This window comes from Drosophila innubila, assembly GCF_004354385.1.
Source record: "Drosophila innubila isolate TH190305 chromosome 2R unlocalized genomic scaffold, UK_Dinn_1.0 1_C_2R, whole genome shotgun sequence".
Taxonomy (NCBI): domain Eukaryota; kingdom Metazoa; phylum Arthropoda; class Insecta; order Diptera; family Drosophilidae; genus Drosophila; species Drosophila innubila.
In genome coordinates, this window is record NW_022995374.1 from 12,910,552 (window position 1) to 12,936,563 (window position 26,012).

At 38.7% G+C, this 26,012-nt stretch overlaps 3 protein-coding genes across 5 annotated transcripts; 1 reads left to right on the top strand and 2 right to left on the bottom strand.

Moving 5' to 3' along the window:
• Window positions 1-502: 502 nt before the first annotated feature.
• Window positions 503-1,825, bottom strand: LOC117785288. The gene is made up of 4 exons (XM_034623230.1): window positions 1,707-1,825; window positions 1,467-1,576; window positions 1,141-1,408; window positions 503-1,070 (listed from the first exon to the last, which is right to left on the bottom strand). The coding sequence occupies exons 2-4, from the start codon at window positions 1,559-1,561 to the stop codon at window positions 603-605; spliced, it is 831 nt and encodes a 276-aa protein (XP_034479121.1). The 5' UTR covers window positions 1,562-1,576; window positions 1,707-1,825; the 3' UTR covers window positions 503-602.
• A 457-nt stretch (window positions 1,826-2,282) lies between these two features.
• LOC117785659 (anillin) lies at window positions 2,283-7,758 on the top strand. Of its 3 annotated transcripts, none has more exons than XM_034623807.1 (12): window positions 2,284-2,502; window positions 2,589-2,900; window positions 3,065-3,550; window positions 3,632-4,034; window positions 4,095-4,430; window positions 4,499-4,655; window positions 4,952-5,117; window positions 5,177-5,344; window positions 5,413-5,652; window positions 5,718-6,060; window positions 6,118-6,416; window positions 6,663-7,758. In XM_034623807.1, exons 1-12 carry the CDS (start codon window positions 2,485-2,487, stop codon window positions 7,380-7,382), a joined length of 3,648 nt encoding a protein of 1,215 aa, XP_034479698.1. In that variant the 5' UTR covers window positions 2,284-2,484; the 3' UTR covers window positions 7,383-7,758. The 3 variants fall into 3 exon arrangements, with proteins under 3 accessions (XP_034479697.1, XP_034479698.1, XP_034479699.1); XM_034623808.1 differs by having other exon boundaries at window positions 5,416-5,652; XM_034623806.1 differs by having other exon boundaries at window positions 2,283-2,502; window positions 3,065-4,034; window positions 5,416-5,652.
• LOC117785661 (feline leukemia virus subgroup C receptor-related protein 2) lies at window positions 7,689-26,012 on the bottom strand. The gene is made up of 11 exons (XM_034623809.1): window positions 25,827-26,012; window positions 23,670-23,946; window positions 22,168-22,279; window positions 21,350-21,452; window positions 21,136-21,264; window positions 20,787-20,882; window positions 10,927-11,068; window positions 10,420-10,616; window positions 10,222-10,346; window positions 9,709-9,819; window positions 7,689-9,640 (listed from the first exon to the last, which is right to left on the bottom strand). The coding sequence occupies exons 2-11, from the start codon at window positions 23,803-23,805 to the stop codon at window positions 9,292-9,294; spliced, it is 1,500 nt and encodes a 499-aa protein (XP_034479700.1). The 5' UTR covers window positions 23,806-23,946; window positions 25,827-26,012; the 3' UTR covers window positions 7,689-9,291.

A 26,012-nucleotide genomic window follows, 5' to 3' on the forward strand; every position in this document is an offset into this window, starting at 1 on the left:
GTCTGTCTGTCTGTCTCTTGGTACAGCCGGTGCGTGTGCTCTTTGTGTTTTTGGCGGCAGATAAGCTGTTGACTGTGTAGATACCTGGAACGCAGGCACTTGCCATTTTTGGAAGCAACTGGCTGGAATGAACGTTCCGGCCAGGACGTGATGGTTTCTACATCCACACTCACAGCAAACAACTCAATTTTAATTAAATGTTTGCGCTACGCTGAAAATAAATTAAAAGAATTCCTGGCAGACAACAACCTTGAGCTTTCGACCGGGCCAATACTAGTGATAACTCCACAACTCCCGGCCATGGCCATTGCGTGACTACGTTGTTGTTGCTGTAGCTGTTGTAGTTGGGATAACAGGTTCCCAGCTTATGCGCGTTTATCAGAAGAGTCCAAACAGCAGCAGCAACAACAGCAACAACTGTGATTCACTTGCAACAATGATGCTGATTCATGTCCCCAATGCTGAGTTTCTGCTCTTAAATATTACACGTTTTATGCTAACGCTTAATTATGTGCAATAACAAGTCTTTTCATTCAACTAAACAACAATCTTTTGTACTTAAAAATCATTTGCAAACGTCACCATCATCATTTTCTTGCAAGTTACTTCAGCAAAGCTTGCAGGCGACTTTGTGGCGTTTTACTCGCGTTTTTAGACGCGTGCGATTTCAGTTGCGCTGCGAGCTGTAGTAATACATTTTGTTTTTGTGTTTTTGATTGCATTTTTGGCGCATTGCTGGCTGCCGGCGTTGACTGCGCTGCTTTCGATTTCTTCTTTTGTTTGCTGCTTTGCCTCACAGCAGTGGTTGTTGTTGTTGTGGCCGCTGCTTTTTGCGCTGTCGGCGGCTTTTGTTGGTGTTGTTGTTGCTGTTGTTTTTGAGTTGTTGGCTTTAGACCAGCATTGATGTCTTTATTTTTGTTGTTCTTCTTCTTTTTCTGCTTACTCGCCACAGGCAGTGTTGTAGTTGTTATTGTTTCTGTTCTGGAAGTTGTTGCTATTGTTTCAGAGCGTTTTTTCGGCTTTTCCAGCGGCAGCATTGTGCTGTGTCCACAGAGCGAACAGTCGACAGCCTGTAAAATGAATTGTTGCCTGTTACAAAAGTGACATCAAGACAAAAGGATCTGATTCTGATTCGCTTACAATGTTGCTGGCCATGCGCTTCTTTAGCCATTTGGCGCGTTTTCTGGCCCCCGTGCTCAATGTGCCTCTTTGCCTCTTGGCCTTGTCCATGTCCAACCGGGCGATCAACCTTCGCCTTTTGGCATTGTTCGCCAAACGTTGTGGCTTCAATTGGAGCTGGTAGTTGCCATCGGTCCACTGATTGCCACAACGGCCGCACATCCGTGCCGTGCCCACGCAGTCCTCGGGCAATTGAACGTTGTGTCTGGCCAGCTTGCGACAGGTATTCCTATATAAACAATGCATATACAGAATTATATAAACAACACTCCATGGGTTAAACTCACGTGTAGTAGGATTTGAGCAAGCGCTCGGTGTGTGTGTGCGTGGAAAGCTCCTTGGCGCAGTTCCATAGTAGGTTGATGGACTTTTCTTCAGCCATTATGCCGGCTGATTACTGAAAATAATGAATTTTAATAATTTTAACTAATTTAGCGCGTTTCCTAAGCATAGACAGCAACTCACGTTGCACAACATGTAATTCACTGCATACTCTAAATAGTTAGTTGATTAAAGCTAATATTTACCTTGTACTGTTTTTCTAATTACTAACAACTTTGTTAATATAAGTATCTATTTACTTAAGTAGCAAAACAGTTTCTGTTTATTTTTGTTTTGGTCACCGACAGTTGCAATGTTCGCAGTGCTGCCAACTTTTTCTAATAGCAAAAAAACGAGCTGGCAGGCTTTGTTCGCGGAAGAAGCCCATTTTCATATTTTGATCATTGATGCTGTTGAGTGAGGAGCAAATTGCTTATGAGGAGTAACGTGTTCGCGAATGTCACACAAGATGGCGCTGTATCGCAACAGAAAATCGTTGCTAAATTTAAAGTTTAGGTAACGCGAATCGACAAAAGTTTTACAAAAAAACATCTGAAAATTTTAAAAATTCTAGCTACAAAATTAAAAAAGTTCTTTTCCCAATTACCTCTTTTTAATATAACCTCAAATGGTACGTTTTGCCAGATCGGAAAATTTAGCAGAGTGGCAACCTCTTGGGCAAAAACAGTGCTTCCACACCAGGACTGCCAACTTTTTAGAAGAAAAAATAGCAGAGATACCGACGCTTGCATATTTAAAATTTCAACGTCGCGAACGAGCGAAAAGAGAAGCGACGCGCACAATTTCGAATGACAAAGCATCCGTGAAAAGTGTGAAAAATTTGTTGGTAAAGTGAATTAAACTATATAGTAGTGGACTAAAATATATATTTAATAAAGTGCAAGTGAAAATAAATATATTTATAAGAAGTGCGCGCGCAATTTGCATTTTCACACGCATTTGCAAGAAACAGCAACAACAACAATGGACCCCTTCACTCAGGTAGTCAAGAGTAATATTAATCTCAAACAATGAAAATGCATTGTCTAACCATGTGAAATATGCAATTTATATATAATTTGTTGCAGCGCATGCTAGAAAAGGCCGAACAGCGCAGTCGCGCACTCGGCATAACCAATGCCAGCAAATTTCCACTGTCGGAATGCAGCTTGACGACGCCAGCGTCTGCGTCAACGTCAGCGGCAGCGCCAACGCCGAAGTCTGTTAATAGCAGCGGAAGCAGCAGCAGCAGCGGCGGCGGCGGCAGTAAAGTTGTTATCCTGGAGAAGACAACATTAGAGGCATCGCCCACAAAGCCGCTGCGTCATTATGCGGCCGTCAACAAGGAGAATATGGAAATGGGAATTGAGATAAACATAACCACTGCTCAGCCAATTGGGGTAAGTTTCTTTTTACGCTTTGTTTTTGCATCTGTGCATTTTTGGTGGTTGTATTTTTTCCTTACTTTGCTTTGTCTTTGTCTCTGTTTTTGCTACATGTATGTGTATGTGTATGTGTGTGTGTGTTTGTTTGTGTATTTTACGCGCGCTGTCGCTGCTTTTAGGTGCAAGTTGAAATTCAGGAGCAGGACATGACCGACGAGGATGGGGATGAGGATGTGGATGAGGCAACTACAGCTGCAGCTGGGGAGGAGGCACAGGCAATGCTGGTGAATCAACCGTTGGCCCGACTCCGAGATACCTCGCGCAATCGTCTGCAGCGCATGGGCGCACTGTACTCCAACGCGGATGATCTGTCCTCGCCCATACATCGCACCGAGGCGCAGTTCCATGCCGGCGACGATGATGTGGACGCGAATCGCAGTCCGCGCAAGGGCAAACAACGCTTTGGCAAACTGGCAGCGTTGGCGGACACAATCAATCAGTGGGAGGATGATACGGCACATCATGATGTGCAGCGACCGCTGCTGGATGCAGTGCCTCCGCCCAAACCAGACTTGCCCAGTCGTCCAACTGCCGAGCCGACATCCAAGGCGGTCGTAGCTGATGCCGCCAGCAATAAAACAAAGCAATTGAAATGGGATCCTAAGGTATTGAGCTCATTGGAGGCACAAGGTTTTCAACGACGCGAATCCTCAACGCTTAAACATACATATGATTATGCCAAACAGGAAGAAGTGACATCTTCGACAACGACGACATCGACGACGACGACGACGTCAGCTGCCAGGCCGCCAGTGCCGGAGAAATCGACGACGGTCAGCAAAGTGGCCAAGACATTCAGCCATGTGGTCACAGCAGCGCCTTCAGGCGCCAAATCCTCCTCAGCGCCTGCAGCAAGTGTCAAGTCTGGTTTGGTATCCGGCCGTGCAGCCATCTTTGAGAATAAGGCCAATGGAGGCATCTCCTCGCAGGCGGCACAACGCAACCAAAAGGATCCCTGCGAGCTTTCGCTAAAGGACCGCATGAAGCTCTTTGAAACGGGCAATTCCAAAGCCATGCTGCCCAAGGCGCCCATAGGCACGTCGCCCAGCATCAGCCAGATCCGAGCAGCAGCCGAGGAGGAGGCAAAGGGTAAGCTGGACTACTCGCCCATGACAATAGTTTTCCCTCTATCTCTGTTTGATCTTCCAGCCCATGCTGCTGCAGTGCATCCAGTTACAGCAGCCGCACAGATTCAAACCAAGCCCAAGCCCGAGAGCAAGCTGCGCGACAAGGTGGCCGCCTTGGTGGCCTCGGCACAATCCAGTGCTGAGAATCGCATCAAGGACATTGATCGTCAGCGGCAGGAGGATATGCAAATCATTGCCAATCGTTTTAACAAACAAAAGGAGATCTTCCAAACAGAGACAACAACGACTCCAATTGTTAGAGCTCCACCAGCTCCGCCAGCAGGCAGTAAAGTGGTGCGTCCAACGCCGCCACCGCCACCACCGCCCATGGCAATCTCCAGCAGCAAGCGACGATCACGTAAGACCCATTAGGATTAGGATATGTTGTGTAGCTTTATTTTAACTGAAATTAATTTGCATTTACAGCTGGCGATGTTGCCATTGATGAGGAATCGAAGCGTGCACGCAAATCTCAACAGGATCGCTTGTATCCCGCTTTATCTGAACTGGACTCCAGTGATGACAACTGCTGTGCGACGACGGCAACGGCTTCCGTTAACGATGATGATAGCGAGGATGAAAGGTGCGCCGACAAATGCTACTCCTGTCTGCTATTTCTGCTCTGCATTGAATAGAATCTATATATACATTCTACCATCCATATCTACTCCTTATATTCCTCTTCCTTCCTGTCCTACTCCTTTACCTTCTCCCAATCGTAATTACTCCACCTGCTCCTGCTCCTTATCCCAATCCTTGAGACTGATTTTAGTACTTAAGACGCATAGCTTTAAAAACAAACTAACTTTAGACAAGGCTCAAATAAATACATGACGCTGCTTAAACTAATCTCTAATATATATGCTCTTTTATTTGTAGTTGCATGGATGATGAGTCGGTTGAGGACGCGGATCAGTCACAGACTGAGGACAGCAGCTCAGGCATGTGCAACGGCAGCCTTGGTCGTGCAATTCTGCACACTGTGCAACGCAATGAGGCAGAGATGCAACAACAACAACAGCAGCAACAACAAATGGGCAAAAAGGTGAGTTCAGGTAGAAAATCTATAGCACAGCGGGTGATCCTTAATTGTCTTCATTGCAGGTACACTACGCCGAACAGGATCATTATTATAGTCAGGATAGCTCAATATATTCCTCGGGCGGTATTGATGATTATCTGGACGAGGCGCTGGGCGGTGACTACGGCAGCACCCAGGACGAGGACGATGATAGCGAGGATGAGCACAATGCCAGTCACTTGTCACTAGGCGTAAGTACTATAAAGTACATATATTCTTGAACAGTATCCTTTATTGAATTATTTCTGTATTTCCGAAGCAGAGCAAGGGCACCACTGCCTCCAATAGCTTCTCCTATCGCCGACCATCGGGAGCAGGCGCCTCCAGCTCGTCAGCCTGTGAGGCTCTTGAGGAGCATCGTGAGATGATGGATGTGCAGACGCCGCTACTGAACGGCGCACAGCCTGTGAAGTCCGAGCTGAGCGTTAACCAGGACAATGATAATTTGGTGACATTGGTGCACACCGTTAGCTTCTATCGTCGCCAGCAGACAGCGAATGTTAGTAAACTCAAAGGAAATCCCTATTGAAAAAGTAAATCTTAATGTAATCCCTATCTTAACAGAGCTCCAACTCGACGCCAGTACGTAAGATTTGTCGGGAGCAGCAGGTGATGCGTTCTGCGTTAACTGCCGATTGCCATGCCAAGCACAAGCTGGAATATGACTCACCACAGCAGGGAGAGCCTGCCGAGCATTGCCGTGAAGAGGACGACGAGCAGATGAGCGCACGCGAGTCGAATGAGGCGTCACAGGCGCAGGACAAGATCAAGAAGCTTCTGAGCGAAGTGTGCAAACAACAGCAGGTCATAGGTCAAGCCAGTCAAGCGCTTAATCTCTGCGCTGCCACCGTCGAGTTTTCCGGCTCCACAGAATCCGTTGAAGGCGAGCGTTATCTGCTGCTAGCAAGTAAGTCGATTTAATTCTATCACTTGTTGATCTCCAACTAATCTCTGTGTTGTGCAGCTCATCGGCGTCAGGCCTGCTTGGATGAAGTGCAGCGTTTGCGCGTCGAGAGCAGCGTTCGTCCCGTGGGCGCACCCAAGGAGAAGGGTCTGTTGACCGTCAAGGAAATCACTTTACCGCTGAGACAGGAGTACGTACGCAAAATGGCCACGGGCAACAACAATGGCCATCATTTGGTCTGCCTGCTAAAGTACAATGAGCATGTGCTGGCCACCAAGACGGTGCCCACAATGCCTGGACTGCTATCCGTCAAATTTCCCGATGTGCTGCAGCTTAGCAATGTCTATGCGGACTTTCGGGTAAGCTCAGGTTTTAGTTTTTCTCTTCAAGCAATCTTTTAGACCCTGCACTTAAAATGAAAGCAGCTAATTGTGTGTTCAAGGCAAAAGGAGGCATCTGCAGCCCCAGAAAGTATATATATTTTTAATCAATATCTAGATCTCAGACTAATCAATGATATAAATGCAGGGTCTCACACAGTCGTGCTCGCTCGACTGTAGCCATTCCCTATTAGTTCTTACTACAGTTTTCTCTCCCCTCCACAGATAACACTCGAGATTTATGGCATGGTGGCACAGCGGGATCAATTGCCACATGAGCTCAAGTATCACATCAATCTGAACAAAAAGGGCGGCAATAAAACACCCAAAAAGAAGGGCGGCGAGAATCGTTTGGTCATGCCACCGGTGCAGAGTCCAGCGGGTCCACATGTGGTGCGTACACCACAGCTGGTGCAATATGGTTTCGCCATCTTCTCGCTGCGTGAGATTCAGCGCACCAGTTGGACACTGACGCAAGTGTTGGGCGTGAGTCCATTAGATGGCACCGTGCACATGAAGGTTAACTGTGAGCTGTCGGTGAGTGTGGAGTACCAGGGATTCCTTACCATGTTCGAGGATATATCCGGCTTTGGCGCCTGGCATCGTCGCTGGTGCTATCTAAACGGCTCCGTTATCAACTACTGGAAGTATCCAGATGATGAGAAGAAGAAGACGCCCATGGGCAGCATCGATTTAAATGCTTGCATCTCACAAAAAGTGGGAACAGCATCGCGTGACATTTGTGCCCGTTTCAACACAATGCTGCTGGAGTGTGAGCGTCCGGCATTGGACACCGATCAAGAATCGTTGATTATAGTGCCCAATGGACGCACAACAATTGTGCGTCATCTGCTCTCCGCTGACACAAAGGAGGAGCGCGAGGAATGGACTGCCTACCTGAACAAGGCGCTGACACTGCTGCGCGCCTGGGGAACAAATCATTGAGGCGATGAATCATTAGAGCAGCAGCAGCAATCGCATCATTTGGGGCGGGGTTTTTTTATGTTTTCAGTTTTATGTTTTAGTTTATTTTATACGTTTACTTTTTTTAATTAATTCGCCTTATATGTTGTCCACTTCAATCAACTGTAAGACTATATAACTGTCGTAACTGTATTCAATATGCTCAACGTTATCAACTGTATTTATATAATCCGACTTCAAGCTAAAAGTATTTGTTGAGTGTCACAAATTATATGTATAAAGATGAGAAAAACAACCTAATTCTTGTTTATTTAAAAACCAAATTGATTTAGGGAACTTGCTCTATACACGGGTTAAGTTTTATTAAATACGTTTCACTATACACATACACATATAATTTAAACTGTTTTTTTCTTTTGGTTATATTTCTGTTATTGTAGGAGTATATTTTTAATTGGATGTTTGTCTTTCAGGTGGTTGTTGTAGGTTGTACAAGTAGCCGTGGCTCTTGTCAGGTAGTCTCTGGTGTTTTGCCTTTTTCAAATTGACATTATACAGTATACATTGTTATAATGCGGTGACAATTTGGCTTAAAGGCTATCTACAAAAATTGAATATTTACTGTGTCTTTTTGTGTTCATTTTGTGTGTTTATTTTGCAGTTAAAAAGTGTGCAATTCATTTACTTGCATTTCATTTTATGTTAATTCATCTATTTCACAACAATTATACGTATTATAGACGTACAGATATATATGTATAGTTTATATATTTCAGTTAAATTGTAAATATTTCAAAATAACGACAACTTGCCTCAGATATGATTGCAATCTTTAATTGATTTATGTATTGTTTCGGTATGTGTGTGTGTGTTTAGTATTTATGTATGTACATAATGTTGAAGCAACACATTCATTAGAAATATATACATAAAGCTGAATACAGTGATTACTCGAAAAGAAATTTCCATAATTAAATGTTATAATATTCAATTCTTAAAGAAATTTCTTCTTTTTTTTTAATTATTCATACTTTGCGAGTTTTCACTGTAATAGAGTGATTGACATATTATTGCTACTGTTACAGATATTTCTGCTGATGTTTTCAACTGATTTTCGGAATTTTATAAAGCGTCCAACTGTTTCCCCCTGAATCTTTTTATATTGTTAGGTAAAAGTATAATATTCTATTTCTGGAATGTTGTTTGTATTATGTGTATTTTAGAAAGATTCGACAGTTGAAAGAAATTAAAAAAAGAAGAAACGTTTAGTGCTAAATAACATTTGCTCTATATATATACTCGTATATATGTCAACATACTTATTATATGCTTGGCTATAATACTGAAGGATTATGTATAGTTTAATAGGTAGTATGTCCGCAATGGACTTAAACAATTTTCAACTACTTTATGTTAGTTCATTTTTAAGAAGTGTTAACTGTTATTGTTTTTGTTGATGTTCTTGTTCTTGTTCTTGTTGTTGTTGTCGCAAAAGAATAGAGATAAAGCTAAATTTCGATCCAAGTCTTTGTCTTTTCGTTTTATCAATTACTCAACTTACGCACTATAATCTATAATTTTGTTCAGGCCAATATATAAAATTGAAAAAATAACTGCCTAAGCTTAATTTATTGTATTATGTGGTGTATTGTGTATGTAGGTATTTTTAAAATTTAACACATTTCACTTAAATCTACAACAAAAGCACATAACAAAAAACAATGTAATAAATTAAATTAAAAACACTTTTCAAAAATGATATGCATTAAAAATAAAGTAAATAAAAGGGCGACGCAAGCTGCGTGTGGAGTGAAGTGGAGTGTGTGGATTGTGTGGATGGTGTGGAGGTTGTAAATTGTGTAGGGTGTGTGTATTGGGTGGTTTGTGCATGGGCTATGTGTGGAGTGTATTTGTAAATGTGTTGCTCTCTTCATGGATTAACAGCGACGCTGTTGTCAACTCCTCCGCCTCCGCCTGCACCAACGCTGCCCGCGACGCTGCCTCTGTTGCTGGCGCTCACCACTTGCGCATTCTGTCGCCGCAAATCGGAACCTGTGGCCGCCGTGATGAGCGTGCCCACAATCAGCATGACCGCCATGGCCACGTTCGCTGGAACATCTCCATATGAATAGAACAGTTCCGAGTAGAAGAGTGTAAAGCAAATGCCAAACGTCTGCGCCGAGGCATTTAACAGACCCGATGACGTGCCTTCCGGTTCCGGGAATGTTAACTCCGCACCGAATTCAAAGCCCACGGGCAGATAGCCAGTCATAAAGAAGCTGCATTCAACACACACATTAAGTTAAGAGCTGTCATTTGGGAGTTAATGCCAACGGAACACTCTTACCCCAACAGCGAGGCGGTTAAATAAACCACAGCAATGTGTCCCGTGTCCAAAGTGAAGGTAAATATCCACATGCCAACCATAGAGAGCGCGTAAACCGCCAACGTAGTCTCTCTGCAATTTAAAGCAAGTAAAAAAGTTACAGTTGAGTGTTCACATTTGTGAGATACCCAGTACCCTAAATAACTTAACTAACTTCTCTTTATATAATTCGATCGTGAAAAAACTTTAAAGTAGACTTCATCTACAATTATATTTCTTTATCTTAAATTAAAATTGATTGAAATATAATATAATTGTAAGTCTTACGTTCTTATTGCATAATTGCATTGAAATTCTTATTATTCTGTTTTTAGTCGCCAACAACATACATTACCACAAAGTTATTAACCCCCATAACCCTTTTGAGTATCGGGTATAAAAAGTCATTAAAGTTTCGCATGCAGCTGAAAGTTGTGCAGCACACGGCGTATGCGTAATGAGCAAACTCATGGAAATTAATTGTTTGGCACTTACTTGAATTTGTGCGTCTTATCCAGCACAATGCCAGAAACAACAGATCCCAACATGCCCGCCAGCACAATGCTCAGTCCAATGCGACCCGTGTCGACCTCATGACCTGGATAATACTTGAGCACCACCTGCAAGCATGAAGAGCAACCACAATGCGGTTTAGTTGCTGTTAAAGTACGTTTAAAAGTTTGCACACTGTACCGGATTGAGGAGCGTGGAAATGGCATAGAAAACGCCCACATTGATGCCATAGGAGAGCAGCAGGAAGATGAAATTCCGATTGGTCATCAGATTCTTTAGGGATTGCATAAAGCTGACCTGCAGCTCGGCATTCCCCTCCAAACGCTGTGACGTCTCCTGGGCAGCTGATGGCGGTGTCGGCGGCTTATCCTGGAAAACTTTAAAGGGGAATTTCATTATTAAATTTAACACCAAAACACGATTTTTTATTTTTATAAATTTTTTAGACAAGTAAAGTTTTTTAAAAAATGAAAATATTCATAGCTATATTAATAAAAGTAAAAAACCATTTTATTTTCTCAATTGTTTTAATTTTCCTTATTTTTTATACACCTATAAAGTTTTCGAAAAATTCAATAAATTGCTAATTTTCTAACTAAAGATTATGACTTTCTATGTTCTTAATATTTTAGTCAAAGTCTCCGACAGTAATAAGTATATAGATAATTTTAAAATAATTGTACTTACAGAGTATCATGAGTACAAGCAGTATGCTAGTAAGTCCTGCCACCAGATAGAACATCATTTGAAGATCTTTGCCCACCGTCTCCAGGCTCTCAGAGTTGGGCACCAGCATCGGAGGCAAAACAAATCCAATGGCCACGCCCAGCTGTAAAATATACAAGAAGAAGAATTATATTTTTGGGTTAGAAAACTTGGTCTAAATAAAACGCATCCGCTTCCGTTTCGTGTATCCGTTTTGGTTCCCATTTTCAGTTCTATTTCCATTTTTGAGTCTGGATTTATTTACGATGCAATTTGATTTATGTGTGTGTCGTGCCCCATTGTTGATGCCACAGTTGCACTGACAGTTTTTGCATTTGTTGTTTGTTGTTTTCGTCAAAGTTTTTCGCGCCATTTCGTTGGCTAGCAACAAATTTGCCAGTCCAGCTGTTGTGAGACCACTTGGGTCATGAATTTGTTGCCCGTTTTTCTGCAGTTATACCCTGTATTCATAATGACAGCCTAAGGGATATACTGATGTTTTCCCTAGCCTCTAGTAACATTCCCAATCATATCAGAAAGTTCTCATAAATTCTAATTTTTTCCAGCTAAGTACAGAGTATCTTTCAAGCCCATCACTTGCTACTGCTTCAGACTTACTCTTTTTTCAGCTTTAATTTGTTTATGTGCAATATTTTTTGGCCTATAAATAAGATTTAGTGAAACGCACGCAAATAACTTTTGACAGCGATTTGAAAATTGCATTAAAGTTGAGTGCAATTCAAATTTATTCATGAATGGCTCCGTTAAGCTCTATTTCATGGTATGAGTTTTGGATTATACTAATTTATGTGAGCCGCTTATTAAACATATGGAGCTGTCTGTCTGTAAAATGCACAATTGTTTATATATACTTTGATAACCTAATAAGTAGTTTTCTTTTCTCGTTATAACCAGTTCTAATTGACATAAGGTTCTTAATGCTTTGATTCTTTTATGGAATAATTTGCTATTTATACTTGTAAGGCTTTAATTTCTGATTTGTGATTTCAAGTTGTTTTCTCAAGTGAAAGCCACCAAGATATTAGTATACAGTGCAGTGCTTTGGGAATTCAGTCAATTTCGCGAAATTGTCAATGCATCAATTTGCATAAATTAAATTCAAAAGCAACGTCGAAATAATGTAGTCAACTTGAGGCTTTGCTTTGACTTGAGGTGCAGAAAAAGACGCTTGAGCCGGAGCAAGAGCTTGACAATGCCGGAGAACGAAGAACGGGGAACTAGAGAAATGTAATGCCCACTAGAGAAATTGAACAGCTATGGAACCGCACTAAAGAAAATAAACACAGGATGTTTTTGAACGGCATCGTCGGAGGAAAAAAAAATAAGTGGATAGGAACGCAAGAGGTTTATCCATTTCCTGGCTTGTTTACACATGCTGTGTTCTCTCTCTCTCTCTCTCTCTCTCTCTCTCTCTCTCTCTCTCTTTTCAAGTTGTTGTTGCAACTAGCTACAAAAATACCTTAAAAAAAGGCGAAGAAAAAGAAACCATGTTTGTTCAGCACTTTGGCAACGGCAACGTCAGGAGGCAAAGCCAAAACTCGTGCTCAGAGCTGTTTCTCTAGCAAATCCGCATGTAAGGATTCAGTGGCAAGTGGATGTGCCCGTGGCGTTGTCCTTGCCAGATAAGGCAACCCTGGCGAATCATTGCAAGCGAGCGGGGACATGTGGCATGTGGCATGAGGCATGTACGTTGCGTTCAATGTCAAAAGCTATGCGCGTAGTATCAATTGCTGTTCCCTGCTGCGTTATTTGGTTTAGTTTCTAGTCGGCGCTTTTAGACCATGTGCTTAAAAACTAAAAGTGTATATTAGGTTTGCAAAAAAAAGAATGTGCATAAGTTTACATAAATTCTTGATCAGCAACAAAATTCCAGTCAATATCCAACTAAACAACTATCTGTCTGACTGTCCGCCTCACTGTCTGAACAAATAGAATTCCAAAATTATACGAACTAAAGACATTGCACATTAAAAAAAATGAAAAAAAGGAGTAATTATAAAACTAGAACCTTGATTTTTGGCACATATGATATATACTGTAGTACAAATTTTGTTTTTAAATTTTATCATGATTGACTAATTGAATTGCAAGTTATTTAAGAATTAATAATACACGGGCCAAAAAAAGAAGAAGAAGCTTGCTCTTGTTTATAGTGTGGGTTTTATTTTCAGATTTAGTACAGGGTCGCTCACAGTCAAGTTCTTCTACAGCAGTACTCTTTACTAGTTGGCTTAGTTTCTAGTCAGCATTTTTATTTTTTTTTTAGATGGAACTTCGTGTTGACATTTTAACATAGACGGTGGCAAGTGGCAAAGTCACTAAAACTAACATTTGCATTTCTCGTTTTCTCCATTTGAGCAGCAGCCACTTGACCTCAGACTCAGACTGCGACTAAGACTGAGAATGCAGTGTAGTGCAGTGTAAAAGCACTGCAGGTGGTACATTGACTATTCGACAACACTGTATTGTGTGGCACACAATGACAGGCCCATATTTGTGACATGCACATCCCATTGAGACTTCCTGCTGGGCCGAGAGACTGATAGAGAGAGAGAGAGGGAGAGAGAGAGGGAGAGTGAGAGAAAAAGAGAGAGAGAGAGAGAGAGAGGGAGATCCTGGCGAACAACAAGCGGAAATTATATCAGCATTAAAAGATGTGCTAACCCCTCTCTATCCCCTCTATCCACTAGCCTCCTCCCCCCCTTCCCCCTCTTGCTTATCAGCTCTAATGGCATTGCAAGCAATACTAATTGCTTTGCTTTGTTCAGCGTCCATTAACTAACTGTGGGCCAATTGTTAATTGTTAAAAGTCATAGTTCAAATGAGAAAATGTGTGAAAAGTTGCACACACAAAAGTGCAAACTAAACTAACTGCAACAAATCATAAAAAGCTAGTTTTCTCATATGTTTTGGTTAAAATAATTAAAAAAGGAAAATCCAAGTACAGTATATTACTTCAAAACTAACTCGGCTAATAAGAGATTATCTTCTTAAATAAATATGTGGTTGCTTAAAACTTTATTATTTGTTATAAATCTGGGAATTCAAATAATTGGATAACTCTCAATGGATATAAGGACATAGAATCTGATATGGATTCGCAATATTTTTAAGCGATTCATCAAGCAGATCAGAGAGAGAAAGAGCTAATGTCATTTATAAAGAATTAAATCCTTTACTCATAGCTTTAATATAGTATTTTAGTTGCAATACAAAAATTCTCTAAGGATTGAATAAAGAAATTAACAAAGTAATAAGTAATTATATATACATTTTCATATTTTTATTGGAGCTAGAATTTTAAATCAGACATCAATGTTATTATAATTTCAACATTCACTACTTAAATTAGATCGACAGAGTTCAGGACACTTTTATTTATTATATTTTTATCCATTATTCATCACGCAATTTATGCAATCTCCTATCATATATATATCAGGCTCAGCCACAGGCTCCGGTATTGGATTGGCTGTAGACAGAAGACATTCAATTGTACAAGTCGTAATTGTTTAATCAGATAGAAATCATTATTACACTTACCATGAGTCAGAGCGAAAAGAGAACACACAGCGAACACACAGATAGTGACAAAGGAGAAGACCTTCATGATTGTTGATTGTTCTTCAAAGACTTGATTGAAACTGTAGCTGTTTAGGAATCAGCCTCTTTATATACGCAATTCATGAAAAAGCCCACTCTTGCATCCACATCATCTTATCAATTTAGTAGCGAAATTGGAAAGTTCTAATACACGGGAATTTACCGGTAAATACCCAAATTTTAAAAATTTTTCAAAAAATTCCCAGAAATTCCAACGTTGTATTTTTAAATTTAAAAAAATCAAACTTTGTAGGAAAAACTTCCACTACAACTGTGTTGTCAATAATTGTGTTATGCAAATTGAAAGTTACAAATTATGTCAATATTTAGCTATAGTTTTAAAAATCATTTCAAATTTTTTAAAATTTTTCACTTAAATTTTATATAACATATATTTACAACTGAGTTTTCATTTAAGCCGTGAATTCAATATTGAATTTCAAGTATTGTAGAATTGCATTAATTAATGGTATCTTTTTAGCATGAATTATTCAGGCAATTACGCATACGCCACGTATGCTGGCGACTTATTGGCGTACACTGCAACGGGCACAACATTTTGGCCACATTTTAATTACTTTGTGTGCAGTCAGTGTTGCGAAGACTGTAGACCATTGCATGTGGTCCAGGAGGAGAGGAGGAGTAGAAGAGAGGAGGGTAAACAAGTTGTGCGGTTGAGTTGACCTCAAAGTGACATTTATACGCCCACTTCAGGCACAATTCACTTAAAATTGCAAGTTATGCAAGAGTCAATATAACACATCATCGGACTAGTGAATGAAGAAGAGAACACTGAAACTTTCTCTTGTTTTGAGTTTACATTTTATTTTCAGATTAAGTACAGGGTCGCTCACAGTCAAGTTTTCTACTGCAGTACTCTTTACTAGTTGGCTTAGTTTCTAGTCAGCATTTTTATTTTTTTTTTAGATGGAACTTCGTGTTGACATTTTAACATAGACGGTGGCAAGTGGCAAAGTCACTAAAACTAACATTTGCATTTCTCGTTTTCTCCATTTGAGCAGCAGCCACTTGACCTCAGACTCAGACTGCGACTAAGACTGAGAATGCAGTGTAGTGCAGTGTAAAAGCACTGCAGGTGGTACATTGACTATTCGACAACACTGTATTGTGTGGCACACAATGACAGGCCCATATTTGTGACATGCACATCCCATTGAGACTTCCTGCTGGGCCGAGAGACTGATAGAGAGAGAGAGAGGGAGAGAGAGAGGGAGAGTGAGAGAAAAAGAGAGAGAGAGAGAGAGAGAGAGGGAGTTCCTGGCGAACAACAAGCGGAAATTATAAGCCTTTTCAACGTCACTGGAGCGTAGGGTAAATATGACAGCACACACAACATACACACACAGACACACACACAGAGCACACAGCACATACACACACCTGCTTCTGTTGCATATTTGCACTTTCATTCGTGAGTTCAGGTGAGTTGATGTTGCCCCCATTTCGACTCAGCTGCAACACGTTGCACGTGAGTACATTATGCGCTCATAAATCAGCATTAAAAGATTTGCTAACCCCTCTCTATCCCCTCTATCCACTAGCCTCCTCCCCCCCTTCCCCCTCTTGCTTATCAGCTCTAATGGCATTGCAAGCAATACTAATTGCTTTGCTTTGTTCAGCGTCCATTAACTAACTGTGGGCCAATTGTTAATTGTTAAAAGTCATAGTTCAAATGAGAAAATGTGTGAAAAGTTGCACACACAAAAGTGCAAACTAAACTAACTGCAACAAATCATAAAAAGCTAGTTTTCTCATATGTTTTGGTTAAAATAATTAAAAAAGGAAAATCCAAGTACAGTATATTAATTCAAAACTAACTCGGCTAATAAGAGATTATCTTCTTAAATAAATATGTGGTTGCTTAAAACTTTATTATTTGTTATAAATCTGGGAATTCAAATTATTGGATAACTCTCAATGGATATAAGGACATAGAATCTGATATGGATTCGCAATTTTTTTAAGCGATTCATCAAGCAGATCAGAGAGAGAAAGAGCTAATGTCATTTATAAAGAATTAAATCCTTTACTCATAGCTTTAATATAGTATTTTAGTTGCAATACAAAAATTCTCTAAGGATTGAATAAAGAAATTAACAAAGTAATAAGTAATTATATATACATTTTCATATTTTTATTGGAGCTAGAATTTTAAATCAGACATCAATGTTATTATAATTTCAACATTCACTACTTAAATTAGATCGACAGAGTTCAGGACACTTTTATTTATTATATTTTTATTCATTATTCATCACGCATTTTATGCAATCTCCTATCATATATATATCAGGCTCAGCCACAGGCTCCGGTATTGGATTGGCTGTAGACAGAAGACATTCAATTGTACAAGTCGTAATTGTTTAATCAGATAGAAATCATTATTACACTTACCATGAGTCAGAGCGAAAAGAGAACACACAGCGAACACACAGATAGTGACAAAGGAGAAGACCTTCATGATTGTTGATTGTTCTTCAAAGACTTGATTGAAACTGTAGCTGTTTAGGAATCAGCCTCTTTATATACGCAATTCATGAAAAAGCCCACTCTTGCATCCACATCATCTTATCAATTTAGTAGCGAAATTGGAAAGTTCTAATACACGGGAATTTACCGGTAAATACCCAAATTTTAAAAATTTTTCAAAAAATTCCCAGAAATTCCAACGTTGTATTTTTAAATTTAAAAAAATCAAACTTTGTAGGAAAAACTTCCACTACAACTGTGTTGTCAATAATTGTGTTATGCAAATTGAAAGTTACAAATTATGTCAATATTTAGCTATAGTTTTAAAAATCATTTCAAATTTTTTAAAATTTTTCACTTAAATTTTATATAACATATATTTACAACTGAGTTTTCATTTAAGCCGTGAATTCAATATTGAATTTCAAGTATTGTAGAATTGCATTAATTAATGGTATCTTTTTAGCATGAATTATTCAGGCAATTACGCATACGCCACGTATGCTGGCGACTTATTGGCGTACACTGCAACGGGCACAACATTTTGGCCACATTTTAATTACTTTGTGTGCAGTCAGTGTTGCGAAGACTGTAGACCATTGCATGTGGTCCAGGAGGAGAGGAGGAGTAGAAGAGAGGAGGGTAAACAAGTTGTGCGGTTGAGTTGACCTCAAAGTGACATTTATACGCCCACTTCAGGCACAATTCACTTAAAATTGCAAGTTATGCAAGAGTCAATATAACACATCATCGGACTAGTGAATGAAGAAGAGAACACTGAAACTTTCTCTTGTTTTGAGTTTACATTTTATTTTCAGATTAAGTACAGGGTCGCTCACAGTCAAGTTTTCTACTGCAGTACTCTTTACTAGTTGGCTTAGTTTCTAGTCAGCATTTTTATTTTTTTTTTAGATGGAACTTCGTGTTGACATTTTAACATAGACGGTGGCAAGTGGCAAAGTCACTAAAACTAACATTTGCATTTCTCGTTTTCTCCATTTGAGCAGCAGCCACTTGACCTCAGACTCAGACTGCGACTAAGACTGAGAATGCAGTGTAGTGCAGTGTAAAAGCACTGCAGGTGGTACATTGACTATTCGACAACACTGTATTGTGTGGCACACAATGACAGGCCCATATTTGTGACATGCACATCCCATTGAGACTTCCTGCTGGGCCGAGAGACTGATAGAGAGAGAGAGAGGGAGAGAGAGAGGGAGAGTGAGAGAAAAAGAGAGAGAGAGAGAGAGAGAGAGGGAGTTCCTGGCGAACAACAAGCGGAAATTATAAGCCTTTTCAACGTCACTGGAGCGTAGGGTAAATATGACAGCACACACAACATACACACACAGACACACACACAGAGCACACAGCACATACACACACCTGCTTCTGTTGCATATTTGCACTTTCATTCGTGAGTTCAGGTGAGTTGATGTTGCCCCCATTTCGACTCAGCTGCAACACGTTGCACGTGAGTACATTATGCGCTCATAAATCAGCATTAAAAGATTTGCTAACCCCTCTCTATCCCCTCTATCCACTAGCCTCCTCCCCCCCTTCCCCCTCTTGCTTATCAGCTCTAATGGCATTGCAAGCAATACTAATTGCTTTGCTTTGTTCAGCGTCCATTAACTAACTGTGGGCCAATTGTTAATTGTTAAAAGTCATAGTTCAAATGAGAAAATGTGTGAAAAGTTGCACACACAAAAGTGCAAACTGGGGGGGGGGGGGGGGGGGGGAAAAAGCTAGTTTTCTCATATGTTTTGGTTAAAATAATTAAAAAAGGAAAATCCAAGTACAGTATATTCATTCAAAACTAACTCGGCTAATAAGAGATTATCTTCTTAAATAAATATGTGGTTGCTTAAAACTTTATTATTTGTTATAAATCTGGGAATTCAAATTATTGGATAACTCTCAATGGATATAAGGACATAGAATCTGATATGGATTCGCAATTTTTTTAAGCGATTCATCAAGCAGATCAGAGAGAGAAAGAGCTAATGTCATTTATAAAGAATTAAATCCTTTACTCATAGCTTTAATATAGTATTTTAGTTGCAATACAAAAATTCTCTAAGGATTGAATAAAGAAATTAACAAAGTAATAAGTAATTATATATACATTTTCATATTTTTATTGGAGCTAGAATTTTAAATCAGACATCAATGTTATTATAATTTCAACATTCACTACTTAAATTAGATCGACAGAGTTCAGGACACTTTTATTTATTATATTTTTATTCATTATTCATCACGCATTTTATGCAATCTCCTATCATATATATATCAGGCTCAGCCACAGGCTCCGGTATTGGATTGGCTGTAGACAGAAGACATTCAATTGTACAAGTCGTAATTGTTTAATCAGATAGAAATCATTATTACACTTACCATGAGTCAGAGCGAAAAGAGAACACACAGCGAACACACAGATAGTGACAAAGGAGAAGACCTTCATGATTGTTGATTGTTCTTCAAAGACTTGATTGAAACTGTAGCTGTTTAGGAATCAGCCTCTTTATATACGCAATTCATGAAAAAGCCCACTCTTGCATCCACATCATCTTATCAATTTAGTAGCGAAATTGGAAAGTTCTAATACACGGGAATTTACCGGTAAATACCCAAATTTTAAAAATTTTTCAAAAAATTCCCAGAAATTCCAACGTTGTATTTTTAAATTTAAAAAAATCAAACTTTGTAGGAAAAACTTCCACTACAACTGTGTTGTCAATAATTGTGTTATGCAAATTGAAAGTTACAAATTATGTCAATATTTAGCTATAGTTTTAAAAATCATTTCAAATTTTTTAAAATTTTTCACTTAAATTTTATATAACATATATTTACAACTGAGTTTTCATTTAAGCCGTGAATTCAATATTGAATTTCAAGTATTGTAGAATTGCATTAATTAATGGTATCTTTTTAGCATGAATTATTCAGGCAATTACGCATACGCCACGTATGCTGGCGACTTATTGGCGTACACTGCAACGGGCACAACATTTTGGCCACATTTTAATTACTTTGTGTGCAGTCAGTGTTGCGAAGACTGTAGACCATTGCATGTGGTCCAGGAGGAGAGGAGGAGTAGAAGAGAGGAGGGTAAACAAGTTGTGCGGTTGAGTTGACCTCAAAGTGACATTTATACGCCCACTTCAGGCACAATTCACTTAAGCATTGCGAATACGAGTACGAGTACGAATGAGAAAGTGAATGTGAATGTGAATATTGGATAGGTCAATTCATTTTGTTTTCACAGTTGAATAAATTGCAGCTGTGTTGACAGACTGCATCGTCGGTTTGCTTAGTTCTATTTAACTTTTATCTCTTTTCTACAACTTCTTCTTCTTCTCTTCTTTTTTGGCAATTTCATGATTGCATGCATCGTATAACCGAGAGTAGGAGAGAGAGAGAGAGAGGGAGCTTCTACTTCCGTTAGCCGGAAATGATAACGATAAAAAAGATGGAGTGTGAAAGCGTAAATGCCAGTTTGACATGTCAGTGCAGTGCAAGTTTTTGGCATCAATCTGGCCAAAAAGCTGCTCGCTTTTGGCTCTGCCTTTTTCTTGTTCATGCAAATTTTTACTGACTTACTGAGCACACTCATCTAATTCCCCTTTCTCCTCTCTCACTCTCTGACAGTGCTACGACTAATAAAGTTAGACAACATGCACATGGTGCGTATACGTAATTTACGCATTCCTCTTGCTTACCTGATTGCCAAAAACGCCCACACTCGTGGCTGATGATACTTGATCGGGTCCAAACCAAACTGCAGCCAATCTCGCAGGCAGTGATAATATGCAAACCTATAAAGATAAAATATATTTTAAAAAAATATATATTTTAAACTCTTTCGAAAAATCATTAAATAAAATTTACTTGCTTATTTTTTAGTTTATAGATTAATTTTATACAATATAAAATTGATTGTGAAATTATTAATATTCTTTTTTTTGTAAAATATTAAATACATAAAAAATAAATTTGAAAAAAAAATGTCTAAATAAATATTTTAACAATATTTTACATATTTGCAAATAATATAGAGTTCGATTTTACCTGAGCCAGAGCAACAATTGCCTGTCCTATGAAGCTGACATAGAAGAGGGATGGATCCACCGAGAAGACCTTGATCCAGGCGCCTATACAAGTGCCCACAATTCCAACTAATGCCGTGATGCGCAGACCCTGAAAAAATAGGGATATAAAAAACAAATGCAATCAAACAAATAACAATTGCAGTTCATTTGTAATTGGAGCCAACAACACTCACCACTTTGTCCAGAAACCAACTGCCTGGAAATATGAGCGGTATATACAATATCATATATATCATGGACGTCCAGTCCACCCATTTGTCACTGATGCCATAGTAGCTGCAATTCCATTATAAACATTTCAGTAAAATATCAAAATACATTTATTGCTTTAACTGACAGGCTGACAGTTGCAACAATTGCCACTGCAACTGCAACAGCGCCAATGTTGCAAGCTTTAATACACTTTGCCAATATAAGTTTTAATTAGAATCAGAAATATAAAGTTTTAGCTAGAGTTTAAACCCTTGCTCTTTAAACATGTATTAAGTTTGGCATAAGTTTCTTGAAAGTCTACATTGTTTTTGGGCGCCTATTTTAGGTAGGTATAATTTAATATTGCAAAGGTTTAGCTTATGGTTTTATGTAAATCACAAGCAACTTTTCTAAACATTTAATAAGCTTTAATGTGCTTTTTCATAATATTTATCAACTAGCAATAAGTAATTTTTTGTCTCAAATTATAAAGTATTAGCTTGAAACCAAATATTTATAATAACTATTAATTAGAACCGCAAAATTTTAACTTAAGTTAAAAAAGATGAGCCCCAGAATTTTCTGTAGACTTTAGCTAACTATTTAAACATATTTTTAAAGCTTGCCTTGCCAAAGTTACTCAGACTATTAAATTTTCAAACTGGCTCAAGCGGACTTAAAGCACATCTTATCCATTGTAAACTTGCTTTAATTAAAATTGTAAAGCTTCAAAATGAGTACCGAAAATCGCAGTTGGCTTAAAGTTAAGCATACGCAGCGTTGTGCGACAAGTGCTTACCGTGTTATTATGTTGTTGATGATGGTGTATTGTATCCACTGCATGGCATTCGAGGCTGAATAGAAGACAAAGAGTATAAGCACCGCCCAGCGTCTTGCATACACTTTGTAGCCTGCAAAATAATAATACAGAATTCTAGATAGAGAGATACACACAGCTAGTGCAGGTAAAAGCTACTTGAGTTGTGCCTCAACAGGATTTAGTTGTTGTCCTTGTTGTTGTTGTCATTATCAAGGCTGCACAGCAGATACCACACATTGGATTAACTGGATTAGTTGCCTGGTTTCTTATAGACACGACTGTCATATGCGATATATCTAAACTCCTGCTGTGAATGATAGGCTGCCTCATTGCTCGTCCAGACTGACAGGTGGCATGCGACATGCGGCATGCAACTCGATGTAATTTTTACTTTTTCCTCCATTTCCATTAAAACTTTTGTGGCTATTGAAAACGACGTCGCAAAACCAACACAGGGCTTACCTATTCATACCCTGTTATAATACAATGGACTACAGGGTAGCATCAAGTAGTGCAACACTTTAAAACATTCATTTACACAGTTTTAAGCTACCCTATCTGTTACTATGGCTACAGTCATCGATTGAGTAAACAATTAATGTTTTTCTGCTTATTTCCTTAAGTAAGTAAATTAATATAATTACTGTTTTATCATCGTTAAATCTATAAGCGAAACCATATTATAATTGGAATTGAAATAAGTTAAGTTACTAAACTGATTAAGTTAATTTAGCTATATGCTTTGCTTACAGGACATTTGCCAGTCTATCATTTTGATATCTTTAAGTCCTTTAACTAGTTTCTTTTTTTTAGTTACGTGACATTGAATATGCAAAAAGAGCTTTTGATGTTTGTTATTTTTAGCGGACAACACACACACGCACACGTACATATACCCACTCTCTCTCTCTCTCACACCCACACACACACACACATAAGAGCACACGCAAATTGAGGAACTGCAAACACAACTATTGCCTACCTTGAGGTGACGTTTATCCAAAATGTTCGTTTTGTCTGTTTGTGTAAAATGTTTTGCATACAAATGCTTAGTTACTGTGCACACACACACGCACACACACACGCATATTGACTGTAGCTAATGTGTGCAAGATTTGCAACTTGACATGCATATTAACTATGCAAAGATAAGCTTTGAATATCATATTGGAAGCATTTGCAACTTTAAGAGATAAGTAAACTTATGTTCGGCACTTAGAGGATTTTGTAACCTTGTAGATTAAAATACATTTAAATCAATAAATATTTAATACAAAGATTTATATTTTATTTAATATTCATCAAAAAAAAAAAAAACAATAACAAAAAGTTTTTCAAGAAAGCCTTCAGTTGTAATCGCATGTTTCTATGACAAATATATTTATATTAGTCAAAAATAAGTTATGTTGAAAGTGTAATGTTTTGAGTGTCAAAATTAAAATACCCTCAGACAGAGTATTATTGTAATTCAAGAAACTTACCTTCGGCAGGGGCATTGGATGCATTGTTGGCCTTGTTATCCTTCTCCTTGGGCGTGATCATGTCTGTTGACTTACTGGTGGCTATATAGGAATCGGCGCTCTCAACTGCGCCGCTGGCGCTGTGTTTTAGATCCATTTGCAATTTGTTACTTTGCAGTTTAATTTAATATTTTGGGCGGTTATTTCCTTTTCTTTGTCGATTGCTGTGTTTTCGGTGGTGTCGTTGTTTATGTATATTTCTATATACTCTACTTTAATTGGGCAGTTTAGTTAGTTGCTGCAAGTAAAGAATAGCAAAAATCTGCACTTAGTTTAAACTATTTAAATCGCAGCCTAAAAGTAGGCAACAGTAAAATGTATAAATATTAAAAAAAACCTCATTTGATGCGGTCTTTGTGGCTAGAACATTTTAAAACTTTTTAACACAGGTTTATGTACATATATATTCGTGTGAGTATGTGGTGGTTTTAACAACTGGCATATAAACATTTCTTGTGGCCACAAAAAGCCAACATATTACAAGCTCACATTATGGGTTTCCCCTTTTTTGTTGTTCTACCTGTGCACTGTTTTTTGCTAGCCAAATATAAAATTATTGTTTGGTTTCAAATGCCCTGGGCTCAAGACGCATGTTGGGTATATTGGAGTATTTAAACAAATAATTTATATAAGTGATATTAAATTTAATTTTATCAGATTGGTACAAAGTTAATTTTCTTCCATAGTTTTGACATTCTTTTCCTTTACAGGGTATCTACCGAGTCTGGCATTGCCCTATGCAAACTCACTTTTTTATTAAATGGTTTCATGCTGTGCCCACAGCGAACTCACACTTTTTTGCCATTAGACAAATTGCATTTGCATGCGAAATGATTTAAAGAAAATGATTAAATGATATTATTTATGCATATTTTACACGTAAAGCTATTAAAGTACTCGCAGCATTCACCTTCTTAAATTCACAGTTCTTCAAGCATTCATTCGCTGACATTGAAAACGCAGCCAACATGAATAAACTTCATTGAATCAAATCTCTGTGCACTATGGGGGAATTTAACTGGGAATTTGCAACAGAAATTGGAATGACTGCGGAATAGGGTTTGTGAAAGTGAAGGGGTGGAAAGAGGGGGCAGTTGACAGTTCAGAACGGTAGAGGGAGCATTGGGGCAGAACTCCTCACCTGTTGCTTGCTCTGAACTGGCAAAAATGCAATCAAGAGCTTTACAGATTTTTTGAAATTGGAATTTCGATGGTATTTGCATCATTTGGCAGAGCATCATTAATCCCACTGCAACTGCAACAGAGTGTGGCACAGTTTCCCAACTGTTTGCACCAGTTTTCCTCCACCCCATTGACTTTTCGCCCTTCACCAAAACTGTGAAATCATTGCAGGCTCCCTAATTGATTTAACTTTGTTAACGACAGCACTTAAATCAATTTGCTTGCATTAAAATTTGAACAACAACAACAACAGCAACGTTATCAAGAGGCATGTTTCGCGATTTGTAGATTTATTTTTTTTTGGGGGGAAGCTGCGTAAATTGCCCCTAATGATGTACGTGGAGGTTGCACATGTTTTTGTTGCTTGTTGTTGGTTGTGCATGTCATTTGGCACAATAATGCGATTGTGATTTTGATGCGTATTTAAATACGGATTTGAATTTGAAATTCTGTTGTTTTAAACTGAACTGATTCACGTACAATTGGAACTTTTATATCGTATACTTTTTTCTAACTTAACTGACTCACATGAAATTTAATGGCATACGAATTTTGATTTGGTATAATCTGTTTTTTTTTAACTTTACTGACTCTGGGAAAAGTAACAAATGATTGTTATTATTATTTCGCATGTGAGGCACAGCTGTTTCGAGGCCCGAATAAAATGATAAATACTCAAAAATACACGAGTAAAAAAACCAGATACAGAAACAGCAAAAACAACAACAACAACAAGAACACTTTGATGAGTGGAAATAGACGATAAGAGCAAAAGAGTGACACGGAGAGTGGCGAAGAGTAAAAATAATACAATCTCAAAAACAACGTCTTGCACAAGCGTCCAAAGAACTTGTACAACATTTGTGGTATGTTAAGTTCTTTGACATCTTCTATAGGTTGAATTTGGATTTGGCAATGCACAACAACAACACGTACAATTTTTCAGCTTTGCTGTAGGTATAATTATTTATAATTTTTTTTTTAATTTAATTTCATTTTGTTTTGCGGTAGGTTTAAAAACACGCATCGAACGTGGAACGTCGAATCGCGGCGGGAGAGAGAGAGCGATTGGGCGAACGGGCAAATGGAAACTGAAACTAAATCCAAAAAGTCGCTCAGTTG